Source organism: Bos grunniens, chromosome 17 (genome assembly GCF_055505025.1).
Source record: "Bos grunniens cultivar Pamir isolate PY7600 chromosome 17, Bosgru_T2T1.0, whole genome shotgun sequence".
NCBI lineage: Eukaryota > Metazoa > Chordata > Mammalia > Artiodactyla > Bovidae > Bos > Bos grunniens.
In genome coordinates this window covers 4951227-4975020 of record NC_141181.1, presented here as the reverse complement: position 1 = coordinate 4975020, position 23794 = coordinate 4951227, and the positions used below count along the sequence as shown (strand labels likewise).

The following is a 23794-nucleotide window of genomic DNA, read 5'->3' as shown; positions in this document are numbered from 1 at the left end:
TCTTCAGGCATTCTATCAGATCTAATCCCTTGAATCTATTTGTCACTTCTACTGTATAATTGTAAAGGATTTAAGTTACACCTGAATGGTCTAGTGGTTTTCCCTACTTTCTTCAATTTAAGTCTGAATTTGGCAATAAGGAGTTCATAATCTGAGCCACAGTCAGCTCCCAGTCTTGTTTTTGCTGACTGTATAGAGCTGCTCCATCTTCAGCTGCAAAGAATATAATCAGTCTGATTTCAGTATTGATCATCTGGTGATGTCCATGTATAGAGTCATCTCTTGTGTTGTTGGAAGAGAGTGTTTGTTATGACCAGTGTGTTCTGTTTGCATAACTCTGTTAGCCTTTGCCCTGCTTCATTTTGTACCTAAGGGCAAATTTGCCTGTTACTCCAGGTATCTCTTGACTTTCTACTTTTGCATTCCAGTCCCCTATGATGAAAAGGACATGTTTTTGGAGTGTTAGTTCTAGAAGGTCTTGTAGGTCATCATAGAACCATTCCACTTGAGCTGCTTCAGCAACCTATGCCTCAGCTGCTTCAGCATAGGTTGGGACATAAACTTGGATTACTGTGATATTGAATGGTTTGCCTTGGAAACAAACAGAGATCATTCTGTCGTTCTCGAGTTTGCTCCCAAAAACTGCATTTTGGACTCTTTTGTTTACTGTGAGGGCCAATCCATTTCCTTCTAAGGGATCTTGCCCACAGTAGTAGTAGATATAATGGTCATCTGAATTAAATTCACCCATTCTGGTCCATTTCTAAAATGTTGATGTTCACTCTTGTCATCTCCTGTTTGACCACTTCCAGTTTACCTTGATTCAGGGATCTAACATTCCAGGTTCCTGTGCAATATGGTTCTTTACAGCATTGGACTTTACTTCCCTCACCAGTCACATCCCCACCTGGGTATTGTTTTTGTTTTGGCTCCATCTCTTCATTCTTTTTGGAGTTGTTTCTCCATTCACCTACTGAGCTGGGAGTTCATCTTTCAATGTCATATCTTTTCCATACTGTTCATGGAATTCTCAAGGCAAGAATACTGAAGTGGTTTGCCATTCCCCTTCTCCAGTGGACCAAATTTTGTCAGAACTCTCCACCATGACCCATCTGTCTTGGGTGGCGCTACACGGCATGGCTCATAATTTCATTGAGTTAGACAAGGCTGTGATCCATGTGATCAGTTTAGTTAGTTTTCTGTGATTGTATTTCCTGTCTAAGTACTGAACAGTTGACACTACTGCATAAGTCACTGTTTAATGAGCAAAGTAATGCTATCGCTACTTGGCTGCCATGACAGAGAGCTTGTGAGGACTGGGATCGTGCAGTGGCAGTGCTGGGGTGACTGTGTCAGCTTTAATGGCGAGAGAGCATTGGGGGAGGGCCTCTCAGGGAGTGTGAGGTGATCAAGTGCTCCATGGAAGATACCGTGGTCACGTTCTGAATACTAACGATATGGAAATCCACCTAGAGTTGTGCTGTGCATACCGTAGCCACTCAGCACGGGTGTCTGTGGAGCACATGAAGTGACTAGCTTGAATTGAGATGTGATGGAAACTTAAACAGTGGATTTCAGAGACTCAGTCTCCCGCCCCCGAAAAGTACAGTAGCTCAGTAACAGATTTTTTTACACTGATTATGTATTACAGTGATAATATTTTGATATATTGGGTAAAATAAAACATACTGTTAAAGAGATGAAGTTAACTTTTTTTTTGGCTCTGCCTTTGTGGCAAGTGAAATCTTAGACTGGGGATCAAACCTACACCCCCTGCTATGGAAGCAAGAATTCTTAACCACTGGACCACCAGGGAAGTCCCTAACCTGGTTTTTAAATTGTGGACATTTTACTTGTCGGTTGATACTGTGCTTGAAAAGGAAGAGTTAATGAGATTAAGAGATAGTCTCCCCTCCCTCTAAAAAAAGCAGCAGCTCCCCACCACCATGCTTATATTAATAGCTCTTTGTAAGAAGATACTTGATTTTAAAAGCATAAAGTATCAAATATGTATGAGGATTATTATATATTAATGTATAATATGGGACGGTTGGGTAGTTCCACTTCACCTCCTGAACTTACTTCACACTGTCTTTGTAGCGTGCTTCACTTATTCTCCTCTTTCCAGAATTGAATATGATGCATATCGTACTGATTTGGAAGAACTGAATCTTGGACCACGTGATGCAAACACTCTGCCAAAGATTGAGCAATCACAGCATCTGTTCCAAGCACATAAGGAAAAGTACGATAAAATGCGCAATGATGTTTCTATCAAGTTAAAATTTCTAGAAGAAAATAAGGTAAATGTATTCTTTACCTTCTGAGATTTTTTTTGTCTCTGTTAACTCTTTGATTATAGAGTTGACCCTTGAACCACCTGGGGATTGGGGGCACTGGCCCTCCAGTGCAGTTGGAAGTCCACGTGTAAGGCACACTTGGTTCCTTGAGCCCAGGGCTCCCTTGTGTCTGCAGCCCCACATTTGCAGACTCAGCCCACCATCCAGTGCTGTAGTATTTACTGTTGAAGAAACCTCACATGTATGTGGACCCACACAGTTCAAACCCATATTGTTTAAGGGTCAACTTGGGAGTTGTTGGAAATGAAATTCCATTTATAAACAGTGTTTTCATGTTTATAAGTACATAAAGTATATTTACCTTCACTTTTCTGTCATTAAAGTCATCAGCTGTGCTGTTCCAGTCTTTCACATGTAACAATTGGCAAAAAATACTTGATGTTGATCTTCAGACTGGTGTTGGTATCAAGTGCTTTAAAAAGTTACATAATGGTATATTCGGTTCTGAATATTTTGAAAACTTTTTATTAATGGTAGGTAGAGATTTCAGGAAGGGAACAGCATTCTTCTCAGTACCTAATAAATGAGGAATAACTGAAAGGTTCTGATTAGGGCTGCAGTTAGCATAACCTAAAAGAAGCAAGCTAAGAAATCAATTTTCCAGCTTATTTTCATGTAACATGAACACATTCAAAACCTAGAGCAGTGAGAGGTGATATGGACCTACTGTAGCTTTTGTTGGAGGTAGGGTCATGGGATAACAGGCTAGGGGCTCCGGTATAAGTAGAGAGTAGTTTCTGGTGTTTAACATGACATGCACACTGGGATCGGGAGAAGGATTGCAGTTCTCCTCCCAGTTGGGAGCTCTGCCCAGAAGAGGTGTGGCGTCCTGTGGAGATAGGGTCTCATACTGCACATTGGTGATCCCTTTCCTGTGCTTTTCACATCCTCTGAAGTCATAATAGAGCATCAGCTCTGCTTTCTCCCGGGTACCTTAGTATCTTTCAGTTCTGTCTCTTGATATCTTCTTGTCTTCTTTAATATTTCCTTAGAAACTCCTCTGGCTGCTATAAAAGCTGCACAGATTTCCTTGAGACCAGGACTGCTCTTACCTTTTTTTTTCTTTTAGCCACAGTGCATGAAAAGTACTGATTTCCCATTACACTGAAACCATTATGTTGTCAGTAAAGGAGATCTCAGCAGAGTCATCAGACAGGTTGCTCAGCACTGCTCAGACAAGAGCAGAGTGAGCCTTTTAGTTTCATTAGCTGAGCACATGCTGTGGCACTCCTTGTGGTCATTTGGTTTAATGTTTTGAAGGATAAGAATATGTCAGTACTTAGATATAGACATATATTTTAGAATCAGCACTGTACGGTGTAGTGCTGCATAAAGTGTGCTAGCATTTTATGGGTTCTACCTGAAGCTGATTTGAATGGAAAAAAAGGAATTCATCTAATTTGAGGGTCCAGGACCTCTGCTAGTAGAGGAAATGATTTTAGGGAATGTTTAAAATGGTAATTGTGTTTTCTTGGAACCTAATGGTATTTGTTGTGTGCTATTCTCTGAATAGTGAGATTATGGCTATTTTTTGTATTTTGTATTTTTCTGTATTTTAAACATTTTCTATGAAAGCTTATGTATGTTGCCTTTATAAAAAGGGAGATAACCTTATTTTGAAACAATTAATGTCCCTAAACCACCCATGCTTATATGGTTCTTACCAGCAAATTATACAAGGATAAATAATGGCCATGTAACTATAACTGTCTTACTCTATAGCTCTTTTTGAAACTTGGCAGTAGATCTCCAGATTTAGACATGAACCAGAGAAGGCACACTTGTTATTTACTAGGCATTTTACATTTATTCTCTCACTCATTCATCAAAACGGTCTTCAGACTCAGGAGACACACTGAGCAGTGAGGAAAGTTGGGAATAATAGAAAATTGTGACTTAAAAATACTCTTCAGGCACCCTGTAAAAAGCCTGGACTAGGATCACTCCATTAGCAGAGAAAGGAAAGAGCCCTGGTTTCGAGGCTGCATGACAGGAAATTGTCAGAGGAAGCTAGTTTGGCCTGAAGGTTATGAGGGATGAAGGTTGGGAACTTGTTCTACTTAACTCAGTGTTTAGTTTGAAATGACGACAAGATACTCACATGGAAACAATTGGTAGGAAGTTTATGGTGTGGGTTTGCAATTTGAATGAACAGGGTCAGAGTTCTGGAGACTGATGTTTAGAAGTCATTACTTTGAGAATAGTATTGTCATTGTCTCACCTTCTCTTCTTTGGACCTTTCTTAGTATAAACTAAAAAAAAAGTTGCATTTATTCTCAAGGATTTTATTTATATTCATAGAGAGCCTAGAAATAACTCTGGGGTTTTCCACAGTTGTCATCAAGCTTCAGTTTCAACTCAGTCAGCTTTGTCTAAAATAAAATATGTAAAGAAACTCAACATTTTTATCTTTTGTGTTTAATTCTTTAAAACTGTAAAGAGATAATGTTCCTGGTCTCAGTTATTTCAAGCAGTAGGCAGCTATGATTTGGCTGAAGACTTCAGCTCATAAGAAGAATTTTTTTGTTTTCTTGCTTTTGCTGGAGCAGCTTCTCCCCTTTTTCCTTTAGTAGCTCTAACGGGAGGATAAAGCAGGCCTCGGAACTGCCCGCCAGCCCTGCTTGCTCTCTCAGCAGTCTGCAGTGCCTCATGTCGGGGGTTCTTCTGTTGTGAACTGCAGCTGAGTTTGTTCCTTAGTATTTCTTTTATATGCAATTGTCAAGTAATCTGCTCAGTGCTTGAGTGTGAACAAAACATGAGCTTTCTATTTTTTAAATATCGTATGTTGAATTTTTTTTTAACATAAGTCATCTGAAACATCCGTGAGTGCTAATTTGTAACTTGAGGATGTCCTAAAGGCTATTGTTTTTTTCTAAAGCTGTTGGTGCACCTTCTTTTGCTGGGACATTGTGGGGAGAGGGAGGGCCTTTTGGTTATCCTGGCTTTTGGAGTATCCTCCCATAGCGACACTCCTCTTATAAAATGTGAGGCCAGATAATCAAACAGCTAGAAGAGTGCAAAACTGAAAGCAAATAGACATTGAGTAAAGGACTAAAGATTGTCCTGTGACTATTGTAATAAGTTTTAGTGGCCAAACATTGTGAGAATATTTTTGTTTATTTTGTTTTCAGAACTTAAGGAAAAAAGTTGAGAGTGGTTGGGAGGTAGATTCTTTGCTATTAGAAAATTGAGGTGTTTATATGTACTTAGTCTAGCCTTTTTTCTCTCTGGCAAAACAAAAGGAATAGGTATGTATTAAAAATACCTGTGTGTCCTTACCTGGGTATGTATGTGCATGCATTAATGCTGAGAGTTGTGTACATGTGTCCATGCTTGTCATTCACCCTTAATGGGAAAACTTGAGTTCTTCTGCTGTTTACAGTCAACTCTGTCCACCCCTTACCCTATCCACCCCCCCCCCCATATATTGTGTTTACCTTTAACCTAAACAAACCTCTGAATTCTCTTTCTTATTTACTAAACAAGATTGAGTTGCATAACAATAAGAGCACAGCTAATTAGACACTTATAGTGTTTCTGTTTTCATCAATATTTCTTTTTTCCTAGACTTTTAAATAAAGTAACTTGAGCTATTTTCTGACTTAAGGCAGTTTACCTTTTATTGTTCCTCTCAAGGTTCAAAACAAAACAGACTAAAAAATATAGTCAAGATAAAGAAAATAGTCATTTCTGGTGCTTTGTACACTTTGTTGGAATAGGTACCCTGCCTTCTTTTACAGCCTCATGATGCCTAGCAGTGGTGTTAAATGTATAGTAGTCATTTAGCAAATACGTGTTTGCATTTCTTCCCAAAATTTGAGGCATGCTACAGGGAAGGGAGGAGATGGAGGTGAGTTAAGAGTCAACTAGGGCAGAGTAGATGCTTACCTGGCTCTTTGAGTGAGTGAGGCATAGCACGCTCTCTCAGAAACGCTTCTGTTGTCCGCAAGATGTGCCGCTTCCACGGAGAGAAAGCAAAAAGTAGAGGAAAATAAGCACATCAATGTGAGCAGCCCATGTTTACTTTCTTTCAAAACGTTTTATGGCTTAGAACCATGTAGAATGTGAAAAAAGTAATTTAAGATGATGAACATTTCCCCTAAGATAATTGTAATTTAAGAGTACAAGTAAATATCTTTTCAGGTCCACTAATAATATTGTGGGGAGGACCCTGAATGTATCAGAGAGTCAACAATAGTTTAGGGTATAAGTAAAGACTAAGAATCCCATTAATTTTGTTATAGTCTTACTTTAAGAAGGATGGAATATACTCTTACTTTAAGGTAATGTCAGTTAATTAGCTATAACCATTAATTGCACAGTTTTTTCTGTTATTATAGTCAGTAACTCAAAGGATGACAAGGGAGTTGGGGGTTGGGAGGCTGGGAGAAAAAAGGTGAGCCAGACTTGGGAATCTATCCTAGGAAAAATTTCTTAAAAATTATAGTCATTCTTAACACTAGGTTGATGAAAAGAACTTCACTCACATCATGTTTCATATAGAATTATAATACAGTGATAATCCTGTATGTTAGGATTTCTTTTCTGATATATTACAGATTTATTTCGTATGTGTGTTATTATAAATTTAACTTATCAGAGACAAGTCCAATAAACAAAAGTGATGAGACAGAGGAAGAGCGGAATACACAGAGAATAAAAACACTGTAAATCGACTTTACTTCAATTTTAAAAAAACACAAAACGAAGTAAACACAGATAATGCAAGACAGCTATGTATGTAGTTTTGGTGACCCAGTGACTATATACAAATATGTTCTGTTACAGGAAATACTCAAAGCCTACTACATTTTTATAAAAATGTGCTGTAAATGCTGGGAAAGGCTAGGAGAGCAAACATATTCTTCTCTTTGAGACGATATGAGCCTCTGAGTTTAAAAAATGGATATCTGTTGCCAGATTTTAAGAAGCATGTTAATCGTTACTTAATATGTACAAGCAGATACATTCTTGAAATCTTTTTCCCCATTCTCAAAAGAATTCTCATTTTTTATTCAATATTTTTAAAAGATGCATGTCAGTGATTTACTGTCATCTTTATTTCTGTAACTATAGGTATAAACAGTATTCTTGGTATTTGCTCGTAAATCATGTGAAGTTATTATATTCTATAGGTAAAAGAACCTGGTTCTAAATAAAACATAAGCCCTTATGGATTGAAAGGTAGAATATAGTAAGCAGCCGCAACACTGCCAAGTGTGGTTCCTTCCATTTGGATCCTGTGAGACAGCCCCTTACTCCTGCAGCTTTATTTCCAAGCGTAATTCCTGAGTGGGTTCAGTCGTGTAATTTCATGTTGTTACTGTTTTTTATTTATTTAGCAAACATTTATCATGTATTATATACTGTGTACCAGGAGGTGTTCTGGACATTGTTCTGGACCCAGTGAGCAAAAGTGAAAAAAAATTCTACCCCCAGAGTTTATAGCCTAGTAAAAGAAACAGGGAAGCCTGGCGTGCTGCAGTTCATGGGGTCCCAGAGTCAGACACGACTTAGCAACTGAATAGCAATGAAAGAAGCAACACTGATCAAATCACACCAAAACGCATGTATGTACGTATATATAAATTGTGGCTGTGACCAGTGAGTGGTCAGGCTTCTATTAGAATGTGATGTTGAAAATTCACCAGGTAAAGTGAGAAGCAAAGCGTATTCCAGGTAATTGGAACAGTCTGTGGGAGGTAAACGGGCCAAACCATGCCGGCCTTATAGGCCACATTAGGGAAGAGCTTATTTGAGTGTTGGTGGGAATCCATTGCAGGAATTCTTGGCAAATGACAAGTCTTAAAATGATTCAGAGGCTGTAGTAGAACGTAAGAGTGAATATAGGAGTTTAAACAGGATGATGGGAGCAAGGATTGGGGTAGTGTTAATGGAAGTGGAGTGAGCTGAAGATTTCAAGAGATACTTAAATGGTAGAACATAAATACATGTAATAAAATATGAAGAATAGATTGATATATAATTAGCACCTTTGACTTTTTATTCCTTTATTCAGCAAATATTCAATACTTGTTTCAGTCACTGAGTTAAAGTCTTGCTGTCATAGAGTCAAGTAAGAGAAATAGATATTAACCAGCTAATTACAGAAATACAAGCTGTGATTGGTGCTGTGAAGGGAAAATAGAGGGGTCTTATGAGCATACAAAGGGAACATGTCTTGACATGAGAGAGGAAGTGACGCTGGAGCTGAGACCCAAAGGGGTGGAGAGGAGGCAACCAGAGGTGTATAGGGAAAGGAATGATGGGTGCGTGCTCAGTCGTGGCCAGGCTCCCCTGTCCCTGGAATTCTCCAGGTAAGAAGACTGGAGTGGGTTGAAGATCCCCCTCCTCCAAGGGATCTTCCCAGACTAGATTGGGATCGAACCCGCATCTCCTGTGTCTCCTGCATTGCAGATGCATTTTTTACCTCTGAGCTGTAAGGGAAAGGAATAGAATATGCAAAAGCCAGTCAAAGGTCAGTGAGTCCAGAGCATGCGGAGAATCAGGGAAAGTAGCTCTGGATAAAGCTGGACAGATAGATCTGGCCAACACAAGGGTGAGATGACCTACATGCAAGGTTATTCATCACAGTATCACTGGTAATATCAAAAGATGAGGAAAACTGAACAGTTCAGCAGAAAGGAACAAGTTGAATAAACTATGGCTCATTTATACAATGGAATACTTTTCAGCCATTAAAAAAAAAAAGACTAGGGATGTAATTAATAGAAAGATCCTCAGAGCATATTATTAATAATAAATGAAAAGACCAAGGTGCACAGCAGTGTATGTATAATTTTGCAAAATTATAGGTCATAGGTAATAAAATTATGTTTAAAAAATAGAAATCTGGTTAAGTTTTTGAAAACAGAAGGTATCCTATGTAAAAACAAACATTTTCTATCTATACATATTTTCTTTTCTTTTAAATCAAAATCATCCTTTAAATAGATAGGACCAAAATTGAAAGGATATAAGTATATATCAAGATTTTCAGTCCTGTCTCCAACTACTCTATTCCCCTTACAGATAAAAAAAAGAAAACGTTAAAATCAAATTATTGATTCAGTGTTGGAAAGAATAGAAAGACAGTTTCATCTTAAGTGTGAGGTTAGAAATGATATGTTAGTGCCTTCCATATACATCAGAAAATATTGTCTTGCATACTGCCATGTTTGCTGCGTTTAATGGTTTGACTTCCAGGTCTCTTTAAAACTTTTTAAACACACATGAAACAGGAAAAATTTGCCTGTGATTTGCGTTGCCTCCTTTCCCCTTTTATAACAGAGATGGAAGTTAACTATCCTTGTATCAATCATGCAACTAAAAAGAATTGAGAGTTGTAGGTTGATTTTGAACTTAACAGCATCCAAGCCATACCTGTTGGCTGATTTTGAAATTGACAGCATCCAGTTATCTGTCTTGGTGATTTGCAGTCCTCAGCTGGTGAATGAGGGAGTGAGCACACCCAGCCAACCAGTTCATGCAGTCTCCCCGTCAGCTGTGCTAGTATCCAGCAGGCAGGGTGAAGGAAAGATATTTTGTACACTAGATTTAAAAGCCTTCCAAAGGGATAGCTCATGAATTGCTGTTTTTATATATTTGACTTCGTGTGTGTATGTGTGTGTCTGTGTGTGTCTTATGTTTAAAGTACTTGTGTTTTCTTGACCGCTTCTGGTCAGAAGTTCATGTTCCTGTTGTTTATCTTAGAGGGGAGGGGATTGTTCAATGCTTCTACTTTGAGTGTATAGGATTCACTTATTAAAATTTAATTCTTGACCGTTACTGCTGCATTGTCTCTGTTCTGTTAAACGGTTGTACTTGTGTCCGCCTCAGATCCACGTTTCACTTACTTTGCCAGCCTTGATTATCACCCAGGTCAGTTTGTCTGTTTGTCAGTTTGTGATAAAGGTGAGTTTTAAGTCTGCAGCCAGTGTGAGATTTGAAGAGACCACTGCTATCTGCATTCGTTTTAGTTACGGTAGCATTACTGCACTTTTTTTTTTTTTTGGTTCTTGTTACTGTCTTGAGATTTACTTAAAAATAAACCCTTTAATTAGTATCTCTGAGTAAAATCTCAGACTATACCAGCAGTGTTTAAGAACTTGACTTTGCGTTGTTCTTTTTGACCTTTCCTTGAAGTCCTCTCAGTAATGACTCGGTCCTTTCCTGTTGACCATGTATATATTTCTTCCATGACTCATCTACACTTTACTTTCTTAGATTTGAAATAATCACTTTATAACTAGATTTTTTTCTTTATTCCTCTTAAATCTTGTAACATTCTGGTTTCATATTTCTTTAAACTTTCGAAAGATCCCTTTTAAAAATTACTCAATACATTTTTAAGGTGCTTGCTTTGGGCTATTATAATGACTAAATCTAAAGAAATATTGTATAATTCTGTTATGACAAACTCTCTGCTAACAAGCAGCTTACAGTCTCATGGAAAACATTTCTGTTCTATACAAAATGGTGAGTGAAGCATGAGGAAGAAGAAACCTGGAATTTGACAAAGAAAACCTCAGTGAGGGCTGGAAGCAGCGGTGTGGCTTGAGCCAGATCACAGAGTGAGGAACATGACACTGGCAGAAACAGGCCAAACAAAGTCTTCAAGAAATCCTAGATCCTTTGTTTCAATGATTTGTAAACTTTCGTTATATTTTCTGTCATCTTCCTAAAGCAAAACATAGTATTGCTGCTTATGGATTTTTTTTTTTTTTAAGAAATCTAATGGTTTTATTATAACAAATTTTGGTAAAGATTTTCTAAGTTTAAACAGTTGTTAGGTGCCTGGGATGAGAATTTTGCAAGCTGTTTAAGAGGGAAAAAGTTAGCTTTCCAAGATAAAATACAGAACCACACTATGAAGGAAAACTATCTTGTGACTGTAAAGATGAGTTTGAATGGACCATCAGTTCATCTGTAAGTTCCCAGTGTCCAAAAGGCCAGAGGGAACAGGGCCCCCTATTTAATGAAGGGAATACCCAGTGCCTTAACCACGCCCATGGCCCTGAATTAATTTTAAGTAGGAGTTCATATGCTAACCGGAAAGACTGATGCTATAAAATGTGTCCTCGAGCAGCTGGAAAGTTTCTTTCTTCTGTGTATTATCATAGCATCCAGGGCTTTCTCCATCAAAGCACCAATCTTACTGTGCTGTGAATGCCTCTTAGTCTGTTTCTTCTCCTAGACCTGAGTGCCACGGGTACGTAGTTAGGGCATTCCCGTCCTATAGTAAGTGAACTGATGGACATGGATCTTTGAGTAATCTGCATGTAGAGCAAGTCTATCATCTTCTCGGCCAGCCAGCTTTCCAATTAAAGTGGTATTCCTTGCCTTAAAAAAAAAAAAAAACAGCAGAGGGAAAAGATTGGAGATAACCTTGGGAAACAGAAGCCGTGTTGGTCACATCTAAACCTGGAACCTTTGGAGGAAGGGTGAGGACTGGGAGTTAGCTAGCTTAGGCGTTTTTGCTAAAGGGGAGAAAACTTGTGTGAATCTGTTACTGGAGTTTACAGATTGCATTTCATCGGTTATCTTCTTTTCAAAACAGGACTGCCCTTTTTTACCTCATGGCATTGGGCTCCACTCAGTCATGTCCGACTCTGCAACCCCGTGGACTGTAACCCTCCAGGCTGCCCAGTCCATGGGATTCTCTGGGCAAGAATACTGGAGTGGGTTGCCATTTCTTTCTCCAGGGGATCTTCCTGACCCAGGGATGAAACCCAGGTCTCCTGTATTGCAAGCAGGAGCCACGAGGGAAGCCACTTTTTACCTCATAGGATGCTTTTTTTTTTTTTAACGTAATTGTCAATGATTTGTTGAAATCCATCCCAGTGAGTCAGAAAAATGAAATCTGTTCTTAAACCTCCATATTTGTCTTTCCTTCTCCCTCCCTTCCCAAGGCCCACACCCATATTTCTGATAGTGCTTTTCTTTTTCAGCTGGTAGTTGCTTTTATGACAAGCCATTTCCAAAGCTATTACAAATAAAATTACACTTTGCAAACCTAATAAAAGGCGAAGACAGGTATATTTTCCTGCTGTTACTTTTCTGGTTTCTCACTTACTGGAAAAAGATCAAGGATGCACAGAGAAAGCACATCATTATACATTTTTAAATAGTTGGGAAAAAAGAAAGGAGTTAATACCTTACATGTTAGTGGTTGGAGACTTCTTACTAAACACTGATTTTGTTCCAGCTTTTCCTTTCATGTTTAAGCCAAGCTACTGCCCCCAAATTACTGTACACTTAATATAAAACCCTATTTTATAGAATTACTATAAAGGAGAGCCAAATAAGTTTGAAGAACTTAACAATTGTAAATAAAATTGTAAGCTAATAACTTATTTTAACTAGAAATTACCTCATTTAAAAAAATTACCTCAATGTCTCTGATAAGAAGGTATGTAATCTAAATTTGATTTGGGAAAAAGTTCATTTGGTAGAAATAAAGTACTTTTTTTATTGTTTGATGTCCATGAAGTAATACTTTAAATTTTATAGTCAGTAACTTTGTAAATGGTATTTATCTTCTATTGATACATGCTGTGTAGGCAGGAGAAAGTTTTTAGTGTTATCCACTTGGTATCATTGAGTTAGACAAGTCTGCCTAGACAGCACAGTAAAAAGCAGAGACATTACTTTGCCAACGAAGGTCCGTCTAGTCAAGACTGTGGTTTTTCCAGTGGTCATGTATGGATGTGAGAGTTGGACTATAAAGAAAGCTGAGTGCTGAAGAATTGATGCTTTTGAACTGTGGTGTTGGAGAAGACTCTTGAGAGTCTTATCATGGACTGCAAGGAGATCCAACCAGTCCATCCTAAGAGAGATCAGTCCTGGGTGTTCATTGGAAGGACTGATGTTGAAGCTGAAACTCCAGTACTTTGGCCACCTGATGCAAAGAGCTGACTCATTGGAAAAGACCCTGCTGCTAGGAAAGATTGAGGGCAGGAGGAGAAGGGGATGACAGAGGATGAGATGGTTGGATGGCATCACCGACTCAATGGACATGGGTTTGGGTGAACTCTGGGAGTTGGTGTTGGACAGGGAGGCCTGGTGTGCTGCGGTTCATGGGGTCGCAAAGAGTCGGACACGACTGAGTGACTGAACTGAACTGAACTTGGTATCATGTATCAGTTCTGCTCTTAAATTTCTCTTACCCAATTTCTATTTAAAACCCCAGCTTGTCTCTCTGTTTTAGCAGTCAGTATTGAAGTTTGTTTTGCCCTTTAACAATTACAGTATCGTATGGTATATTTTAGGTCATTCACCAGATGTTGCTATAGTGGTTTTCCTTTTGTCTGGTCAGGGTTGCTCTTTGGCAGATCTTTATGAAAGTTCCCTGTGATTGACTTCACAATGATTTAGTGTGTTTCTAAATTACTGTACCTGTTTCTGATGTTAGGTGTTGAAAATTGGTCAAATCTTTCGTCATCCCACAGGCAGAAAATGTTGGTTCTGTCTTCTGTTTTAAATCTGGTTTTCTGTTGTGTTTTATTTAGCCTTATAACCACTTTAAGTTAGGAGATACTTACATAAATAGATCAATATAGATTTTATTTTCCTGCTCTGTAATTATAGAAAGATTATATGAAAGCTTTTTAATATATGAATATTTAATATTGCATTATTCTTCATAACTTTAGAAAGAATTAAATTTTAGCTGTTCCAGCCTCTGCATTAGTTCCTTGTCCTGAGGCTGTTTGCGTGCAGCTTGAGGACCAGAGACAAAACAGAAAGAAGGTTAAAGTATATTTTCTACATTACTGCCCTTCCTTTAGTTGATCTGTTAAACCTTTCTTTGTTTATTTCGAACTTTGTTTAAAAGCTTTCTAAAATGCTTATTGCCTTATAAAATGCTTATTGCCTTATGAATAGAGGCAGGTTAGAATAGGGGAAAGAAGCCAGTCTTGGAATAGACATTCCTAAGTTCCCCAAATCCTATCTGCTTCCTGGATGTCTAAAACTTAGGTGAATTACTTAACTTGCTGAGTCTTTTTTTTTTTTTTTAATGATAACATGGAGAGAATAGAAGATTGCAAAGAGCAGGTGTAAGGGTAACATTTATCTGTTGAACAGAAAGTGCTTCACAAAAGTTAGTGTCACCTACTATAATAAAGAATAGTCTACCAAAAATTCTTGGCTGTTTCTTTGATACTATATGCTCATAACTTCTCATGATTTTATTGCACAATTGCAGAAGTAATCTGAAAAAGTGTAAGGACCCTAAAATATTTCCTTCAGCATTATGGCTTTTTGACCCTTCTTCTAAAAGTAGGGTTTGATCTTTCCCCCTCATTTTACTTTCTTCATGTCTCTTAAGTCAGTTCTAATTGAGAAGCCAGAATCTTGCCCAGACTGACCTTTACAAAGTGAACCTGATGAAAAAACCAGGTACTTAATGTTTTTGAGTCTTGTTAAAATTGCTTATATACAGTGACGACAGCATAATATCATTACCATGGTTGCAAAAATTATCTTTAAAATTGTACTGCAGCTGCTTTTCTAATAGTTCTTAATTTTTCCCTCTGTTGGTAATGGTTTATATTTATTTAATAACCAAACATCCTGAAGAGTCTTTGTAGCTATCATAGCTTCACTGAATACATTATATGAGTCCATATCCTAGTGCAAATTAAAATTAGTCAAAAATAAGTAGAAGAAGAATAGGAAAAAAAAATTATAAGAAAAAGATGTAGTAAAAGCAAAATATTGTTTTTAATTCATTTAATTTAGAAGGTATATTCTTATGGTAATTGATTTATTAGTTTAATTTACCTTTATTTTTGAGTTAGTAATGGTTGGATTAAAGAGTCAACTTGTTATTCTTATTTAACTTTGCATCTGATTTGAAGACTTAGTACCAGAATCAAAACTTGCACTAGAATAACACAGAATCAGTGCTAATAGAAAAGTGAGATAAGTTACCTGTTTTGGTATAAAACAGCTTCTGAGTTTAAAGTGACAGTGAAATTTTATACTTTATTCCCATAATTATAATTGAAAAGTTGTGAATCCCCAGAGCCTCTCTTTATACCAGAAACTTTTCTGAAGTGTGAATACTTTGAAATGCTTTTACACATCAACCTTCTCACAGTTACCAAAAGAATGTTTTTGTGAAAATGGATATTGTCTCATTGTTTTGTGAAAATTAGAATTCAGTCCTAAAAAGCATCCTCTTTTCTTTCTGGATTAGGTTTCCTGGGGGGTGGGGAGCCATTTTAAATACAGCTAATGTCCCTGTTTCGAGGCTCGGTTAGGATGTCTGTTAGGTTGGTTGACTGTCAGAGGGTGAGGACCGTTGTGTTGACATCAATAGGGCTAACTAAAAGTTGGCTGATGCCCTTCACACTTTCTTTTTGACTCTCTCCTAACTTTCTAGATTGCTGTAAGAGCTCTCTGCAGTTTAGTATTTGAATCAAATCCTGTGCTCTTTTATTGTCTTCTCCAATTCTAAAACATTGACAATTAAAATTCAAACCCAGAATTTTTTGTGGCCCCAAAAAACAATAATTAGCTAGACCCTATTTCTAAAAATTAGAATTTCACACTAAAAACACAGAAGCCTTTTAGTTTCTCTGTAATTCCAGGAGCCAAGGGTCATCTGAAATTGGAAAACAAGAAAAGCGAAATACTAGAAGAGCAAGATAGAAATATTACTTTGTGACTCAAGTAGGCTTACTAGTGTGAAAACCTTAAACAATAACTTAAAATAGGGAAGAGTGTTCATAAACTTGTACATAAACTTTCAGCTGAATTTAATACTTATCTAATCAAAGTGCCAGTTTCTGTCCTTTAAATAGAAATAATGCTTTTCTACTGAAAGAAAGCCTTTCAACAGAAAGGTTTTCCAAAGCCATGTGAGTTTCCAAATATATGTTTACTTCTATTTAGAAAGCAACTTTATCAGAAAGTTTCAGTAGAAAGGAACCATAAAAATTACCTGAATCTCAGTTTCTTCATTATTCAGGTGAAGAGAGCTCACAGGGTAAACTTGGGATAGAGACGGGAATGAAGCCCAGTTTTCTTAAACCTGTCATTCTCATTCAACTTTATCACCCTCCTTCTGCGGTTAACAAGAGTCTCTAAGGGCAAAGAAAAGGATTATCTGCTTCATGGAGAGAGAAAATAGAAAATTAATAAATGATTTATTTGTAGTAGATTTGCTTTGTTCCTAATCTGGTAAGTGGAATTTTTAGTGAAGGAAATTTTACTTGTGTGCTTTTGCAAAAATTCAAAACTCATCACATAGCAGTTTGTAAGGATTGTACCATGATGTTTTAGGAACAGAAGTTTTCCTTGAATTCTCTGAGGTGTATTACTTTAGACTCTACAAGCAAAGGTGAATGTCTTGATTATAATTGTGGCTTTAGAGAGAATTAGAAACTAGAAAGATTATTTGAAATGTTCTAATTTAGTTTCAATTTTTAAATCTATTGATTTATAGTCTTTATTTTTTATACTATAATTGAGTCATGAAGCTTCATTATTGTCCTGTTTTTTCCTTTGCTTTTCTATTTAGTTGGTGTACGTGAGTGCGTGCTTGTCATTTAGTCATGTCCCACTCTTTGTGACCCCACAGACTGCGGTCAGCCACCAGGCTCCTCTGTCCATGGAATTTTCCAGGCAAGAATACTGAAGTAGGTAACCATTTCCTCCTCCAGGGGATTTTTCCTACCCAGACAGGGATCAAACCCATGTCTGTCTCCTGTGTCTCCTGCATTGGAAGGCAGATTCTTTACCACTGAGCTACCTGGGAAAGTCCCAGTTGGGCTACACACAGTTTTTTTTTAAATTTTTTAAATTGGTATGCACACAAAATACATATCCTTGGGCTTCCCAGGTGACTCAGTGGTAAAGAATCCGCCTGCCAAGCAGGAGATGCGGGTTCAACCCCTGGGTCTGGAACTTCCCCTGGAGAAGGAAACGGCAACCCACTCCAGTATTCTTGTCTGGGAAATCCCATAGACAGAGGAGACTGGCGGGCTACAGTCCATGGGGTTGCAAAGAGTCAGACACGACTGAGCGACTACACACACGACAACAGCAATGCATCCCTCTTAGGTCAGTGCGTAGTTGTGGAATAGTAGGTGCGTGTTTAACTTTTTAAGATTCAATTCAGTTCAGTCACTCAGTCGTGTCCAACTCTGCGACCTCATGAACTGCAGCATGCCAGGCCTCCCTGTCCATCACCAACTCTTGGAGTTCACTCAAACTCGTGTCCATCGAGTCAGTGATGCCATCCAGCCATCTCATCCTCTGTCGTCCCCTTCTCCTCCTGCCCCCAATCCCTCCCAGCATCAGAGTCTTTTCCAATGAGTCAACTCTTCACATGAGGTGGCCAAAGTACTGGAGTTTCAGCTTTAGCATCATTCCTTCCAAAGAACACCCAGGACTGATCTCCTTTAAAATGGACTGGTTGGATCTCCTTGCAGTCCAAGGGACTCTCAGGAGTCTTCTCCAACACCACAGTTCAAAAGCATCAATTCTTCGGCACTCTGCCTTCTTCACAGTCCAACTCTCACATCCATACATGACCACAGGAAAAACCATAGCCTTGACGAGATGGACCTTTGTTGGCAAAGTAATGTCTCTGCTTTTGAATATGCTATCTAGGTTGGTCATAACTTTCCTCCCAGGGAGTGAGTGTCTTTTAATTTCATGGCCACAGTCACCATCTGCAGTGATTTTGGAGCCAAAAAAATAAAGTCTGACACCGTTTCCACTGTTTCCCCATCTATTTCCCATGAAGTGATGGGACCAGATGCCATGATCTTAGTTTTCTGAATGTTGAGCTTTAAGCCAATTTTTTCACTCTCCTCTTTCACTTTCATCAAGAGGCTTTTTAGTTCCTCTTCACTTTCTGCCATAAGGGTGGTGTCATCTGCGTATCTGAAGTTATTGATATTTCTCCTGGCAATCTTGATTCCAGCTTGTGCTTCTTCCAGCCCAGCGTTTCTCATGATGTACTCTGCATAGAAGTTAAATAATCAGGGTGACAATATACAGCCTTGACGTACTCCTTTTCCTATTTGGAACCAGTCTGTTGTTCCATGTCCAGTTTTAACTGTTGCTTCCTGACCTGCATACAGGTTTCTCAAGAGGCAGTTGTATCATTTGACATTTCCACCAATAATATATGAGAGGCCAGTTTGTTCCACGTCCTCACTGGTTTAAGTCAGAATTTCCCTAATACCTAAAGACATTGGTTGTCTTATCATGGACTTATTTCCCATCTGTTTTTTGCTTTGTTTTTTGGTGAAATGCCTGTTCAGACTTTCCCCCTATTTTTTGGTTAGGTTGTTTGTCATTTTCTTATTCATTTGTAAGAATATTTTGTATATATTTTATGTCTAGCAGTTCTTTGTCTAATAGGTGTTGCAAATATTGTCCAATATATGGCTTGCCTATTCCTTTTTATAACAGTGTCTTTTAATTAATTTTTTTGGGGGGTTGCCGTGCTGGGTCTTCGTTGTTACATGGGCTTGTCTCTAGTTGCAGCAAGTGGGAGCTTCTCTCTGGTTGCAGTTGGAGGGCTTCTCATTGCATCGGCTTCTCTTGTTGCAAGAGCATGGGCTCTAGGGCACACGGACTTCAGTAGTTGCAGTTCCGGGGCACAGGCTCTGTAGTGGCACACAGGCTTAGGTGTCTCGTGACATGTGGGGTCCTCCCGGATCAGGGGTCACACCCATGTCTCCTACACTGGCAGGTGGATTCTTCATCACCGAGCCACCGGGGAAGCCCCATAACAGTGTCTTTTGAAGAGAAAAACATTTTAATTTTGATGAGGTCCAGTTGATTGTATTCTTTTTATAATTTATTCTTTGTGTGAGCTGTTTTAAAATTTTTGCCAAACCTAAGATTAAGATTTTTTCCTGTGTTTTCTTCTAGAAGGTTTATAGTTTTTAGCTCCTACATTTAGGCCTGTGTTCCATTTTGAGCTGATTTCTGTAATGTTGTAAAGTATAAGGGTCAGGATTCATTTTTCGTGACTTGTTCCTTGGATGTCTTTTCTGTCTTTCCACTCTCTTGAAGAGCTTTATCTAGCCATATGGCTTTGAATATCATCTGAACATTGTTGTATACTGACTCTTAATTTACGTTTCCAGCCTAGACTGCTGTACTGAACTCTCTCCAGTCTCACAATTGTTGTTCTTGTTCAGTTGCCCAGTCGTGCCTGACTCCTCACGACCCCGTGGACTGCAGCACACCAGGCTTCCCTCTCCTTCACTGTCTCTCAGAGCTTGCTCAAACTCATGTCCATTGAGTTGGTGATGCCATCCAACCATCTCATTCTCTGTCACCACCTTCTCCTCCTGCCCTCAATCTTTCCCAGTATCAGGGTCTTTAGTCCACTGAGTCGGCTCTTCACATCAGGTAGCCAAAGTATTGCAGCTTCAGCTTCAGCATCAGTCCTTCCAATAAATATTCAAAGTTGATTTCCTTTAAGATTGACTGATTTTATCTCCTTGCTATCCAAAGGACTCTCAAGTCTTCTCCAGCACCACAGTTGGAAAGCATCAGCCTTCTTTATGATCCATCTCTCACATCCATACATGACTACTAGAAAAGGCATAGCTATTACTATACAGACTTTATCGGCAAAGCGATGTCTCTGTTTTTTAATACGCTGTGTAGATTTGTCATAGCTTTTCTTCAGGCTTCCCTGGTGGCTCAGACGGTAAAGCGTCTGCCTACAGTGCTGGAGACCCGGGTTCAATCCCTGGGTCAGGAAGATCCTCTGGAGAAGGAAATGGCAAACCACTCCAGTACTCTTTCCTGGAAAATCCCATGGACGGAGGAGTCTGGTAGGCTACAGTCTACGGGGTCGCAAACAGTCGGACACAACTGAGCGACTTCACTTTCACTTCACTTTCTTCAGGCAGCAAGTGTCTTTTAGTTTCATGGCTGCAGTCACCATTCCAGTGATGTTGGAGCACAAGAAAATAAAGTCTGTCACTGTTTCCATTATTTCTCCATCCATTTGCCATGAAATGATGGGGACCAGATGCCATGATGTTAGTTTTTTGAATGTTGAGTTTTAAGCCAGCTTTTTCACTCTCCTCTTTCACCTTCATCTAGAGGCTCTTTAGTTCCTCTTTGTTTTCTGCCATTAGTGTGGTAGTGGTCTCAAAATTACAGTTACCTATTGAACATTTCATTTCATATTTACTTGAAAAGCATCTCCAATTTGTCCAAAACTGAGCCCCTAATGTCCCCTTCCCTTCCTCCACACCTGCCCCTCTCTTAGTCTTTGCCACGTAACTATATGTCAGCTTCAGTTGTTCAGGGCAAAATCTTAACACCCTCTTTGTCCTCTTTCTCTCGCACCCCACCTCTTGCTCTTTCTGTTGGCTCCACCCTCACACTGAGAAGCCCCCCTCTTCTCACTGCTTGCTTGTCACCACTCTAGTCCAGGCCACGGTCACCTCGCCTAGGTGGCTGCTGAAGCATTCTAACAGGTCTTCCGTGTATTATCTGAGTTAGGTATTGTCGTTTTCTGCTCAGGATCGTCTAGTGCCTTCTCATCTCACTTAGAAAAGTAGCTAGAGTCTTTAATGACATCTGAATTCTCATACCATCTAACCCCTCATTACCTATTTGACTTCATCTCCCACCAGACTCACTCAACTCCAGTAGCACTGGCTTGGTTAGTGTTTCTAAAACAATCCACCTGCCCACCACAGGACCTGTGTACTTGCTATTTCCTCTGTCTGGGATCTTCTTCTAAGTATTTTAAATTCGGTTCATCTTCTTACTTCCCGTGGCTTCCTGATAGCTCAGTTGGTAAAGAATCCACCTGCAATACAGGAGACCCCAGTTCAATTCCTGGGTCAGGAAGATCTGCTGGAGAAAGGATAGGCTACCAACTCCCGTATTCTTGGGCTTCCCTTATGGCTCAGCCGGTAAAGAATCCGCCTGCAATGTGGGAGACCTGGGTTCAAACCTTGGGTTGGGACGATCCCCTGGAGAAGGGAAAGGCTACCCACTCCAGTATTCTGCCCTAGAGACTACCATGGACTGCTTAGTCCATGGGGTCACAAAGAGTCAGACACAACTGAGCAAGTTTCACTTCAGTTCAGTTCAGTCACTCAGTCGTGTCCGACTCTTTGTGACCCTGTGGACTGCAGCATGCCAGGCTTCCCTGTCCCATCACCAATTCCCAGAGCTTGCTCAAACTCATGTCCATCCAGCCGGTGATGCCATCCAACCGTCTCATCCTCTGTCATCCCCTTCTTCTCCTGCCTTCAGTCTTTCCCAGCATCAGGGTCTTTTCTAATGAGTCGGTGCTTCGCATCAGGTGGCCAAAGTATTGGAGTTTCAGCTTCAGTGTCAGTCCTTCCAATGAATATTCAGGCTTGATTTCCTTTTGGATGGACTGGTTGGATCTCATTGCAGTGCAAGGGACTCTCAAGAGTCTTCTCCAACACCACAGTTCAAAAGCATCAATTCTTCAGCGCTCAGCTTTCTTTATAGTTCAACTCTCACATGCATACATGACCACTGGAAAAACCATAGCTTTGACTAGATAGACCTTTGTTGGCAAAGTAATGTCTCTGCTTTTTAATATGCTATCTAGATTGGTCATAGCTTGTCTTCCAAGGAGCAAGCATCTTTTAATTTCATGGCTGCAGTCACCATCTGCAGTGATTCTGGAGCCCAAGAAAATAAAGTCTCTCACTGTTTCCATTATTTCCCCATCTATTCGACATGAAGTGATGGGACCAGATGCCATGACCTTAGTTTTCTGAATGTTGAGTTTTAGACCAACTTTTTCACTCTCCTCTTCTTTTTCCTCTCCTTTCTTTACTTTACTTTCTTTACTTTCTCCTTTACTTTAGGTCTTTATTCAAATGTCACCTTAGTGAGACCTCTTCTGGCCTTCATTTTTTTTGTTTCTTTTTTTAAATTTGTTGTTAGTTTCAGGTGTACAGAAAATGACTCAGTTATACATAGACATATACTCATTCTTTTTTAGATTGTTTTCCCACATAGGTTATTACAGATTATTGAGTAGAGTTTCCTGTGCTATACAGTAGATCCTTGTTGATTACCTAGATATTCTATATATAGGAGGGTGTGTATGTTAATCCTGAGCTCCTAATTTATCCTTCCCTCCCATGTTTCCCCTTTGGTAACTATAAGTTTATTTTCAAAATCTGTGAGTTTATTTCTGTTTTGTAAATGAATATGTATCTTTTGCGTTGTTTTTTGAAAAATAGATTCCACATGGGTTATAGCGAGTTATATTTGTCTTGTCTGATTTCACTTAGTATGATAATCTCCAGGTCCGTCCATGTTACTGCAAATAGCACTCTTTCATTTCTTTTTATGGCTGAATAATAGTAATATCCCATTGTATACGTGTACCACACCTTCTTTACCCATCCCTGTGTTGATGGACGTTAGGTTGATTCCAAGTCTTGGCTATTGTGAATAGTGCTGTATTGATCACTGCATGTATCTTTTCATATGATTAGCCTTCCTCTTACATTGCAACACCTCTCCAGTACACACAGCTCATATTCTCCTTTGCTGCTTTGTTTTTCTTTGTAACAAGTGTCATCATCTGACGTACTGTATACTCTACTGATTGTATTTCTCATTATTCCCTCAATAGAATACAAGCTTTTTGAGAATTGTCTGTTTTGTTGCTTGCTTGCATTCCAACCCCTAGACCAGACCCTGGTAATATTTACTGAGTGAATGAATGTAAGTAACATTTTAGGTGCAATATTTTTTTTCCTCTGAATATAAAGTGGAGACACTATCTTTTTTAACCTTTCCTTTATTTTAATAATAAAAAATGTTAAACACATTCAAAGGAATGTTTCAACATACAGGCAAGATGTAAATAGTGATGACAACATGTAGCAGCCACTTTCCCACCACCCGGGTTAAGAAACAAAGCTGTCAGTCCTTCTGACGCCTCCTTGTTGCTTTGGCGTATCTCATTTTCCCTCATCTGCTCCCTCTATAACCCTTGTTCCGAGTTTTCCTTATTGTCGTCATTGGTTTTCTGAAGTTTTACTACATGTGAATGTTTCATTCCATTACGTGTGTTTCTGAACTTTATGTAAATGGAATCCTGCTGGGAGCGTTCTGTTTGTTCTCTCTGATCTTCCTGAGAGCCGTCCATGTTGATGCATGGAACTCGAGATCATTTATTTTCACACCTGTATATTAATAGTATCCCTATTGCGTAAGGAAACTGTAGTTTATCGGTTTTACTGTAATTACAAATTTAGTGTTGTTTTCTTGTATTTTTATGCTAAAAACAGTATTGTTATGAACATATTTGTGCCTGTCTCATGTTAAAGTGTTAGTCGTTCAGCTGTGTTCAACTCTTTACAACCCTGTGGACTGTAGCCTGCCAGGCTTCTCTGTCCATGGAATTCTCTAGGCAAGATATGGGAGTGGGTTGC

General features: G+C 39.0%; 1 protein-coding gene across 50 annotated transcripts in view; it reads left to right on the top strand.

The window, feature by feature from the left end:
* ARFIP1 (ARF interacting protein 1) overlaps window positions 1–23794 on the top strand; it is a 140156-nt gene that overhangs the window by 107364 nt on the left and 8998 nt on the right. For 27 of the 50 annotated variants that reach the window (XM_086346288.1, XM_086346268.1, XM_086346257.1 and 24 more), the window contains 2 exons: window positions 2129–2303; window positions 11920–12835. The exons of 3 other annotated variants lie outside the window; for them this stretch is intronic. In XM_086346288.1, the coding sequence (XP_086202414.1) occupies window positions 2129–2303; window positions 11920–12168 (424 nt within the window). In that variant the 3' untranslated portion in view covers window positions 12169–12835. Of the gene's footprint in view, window positions 1–2128; window positions 2304–11919; window positions 12836–23794 lie in introns of those variants that run through there. 20 more of the 50 variants (XM_086346297.1, XM_086346295.1, XM_086346278.1 and 17 more) reach the window with 1 other exon arrangement.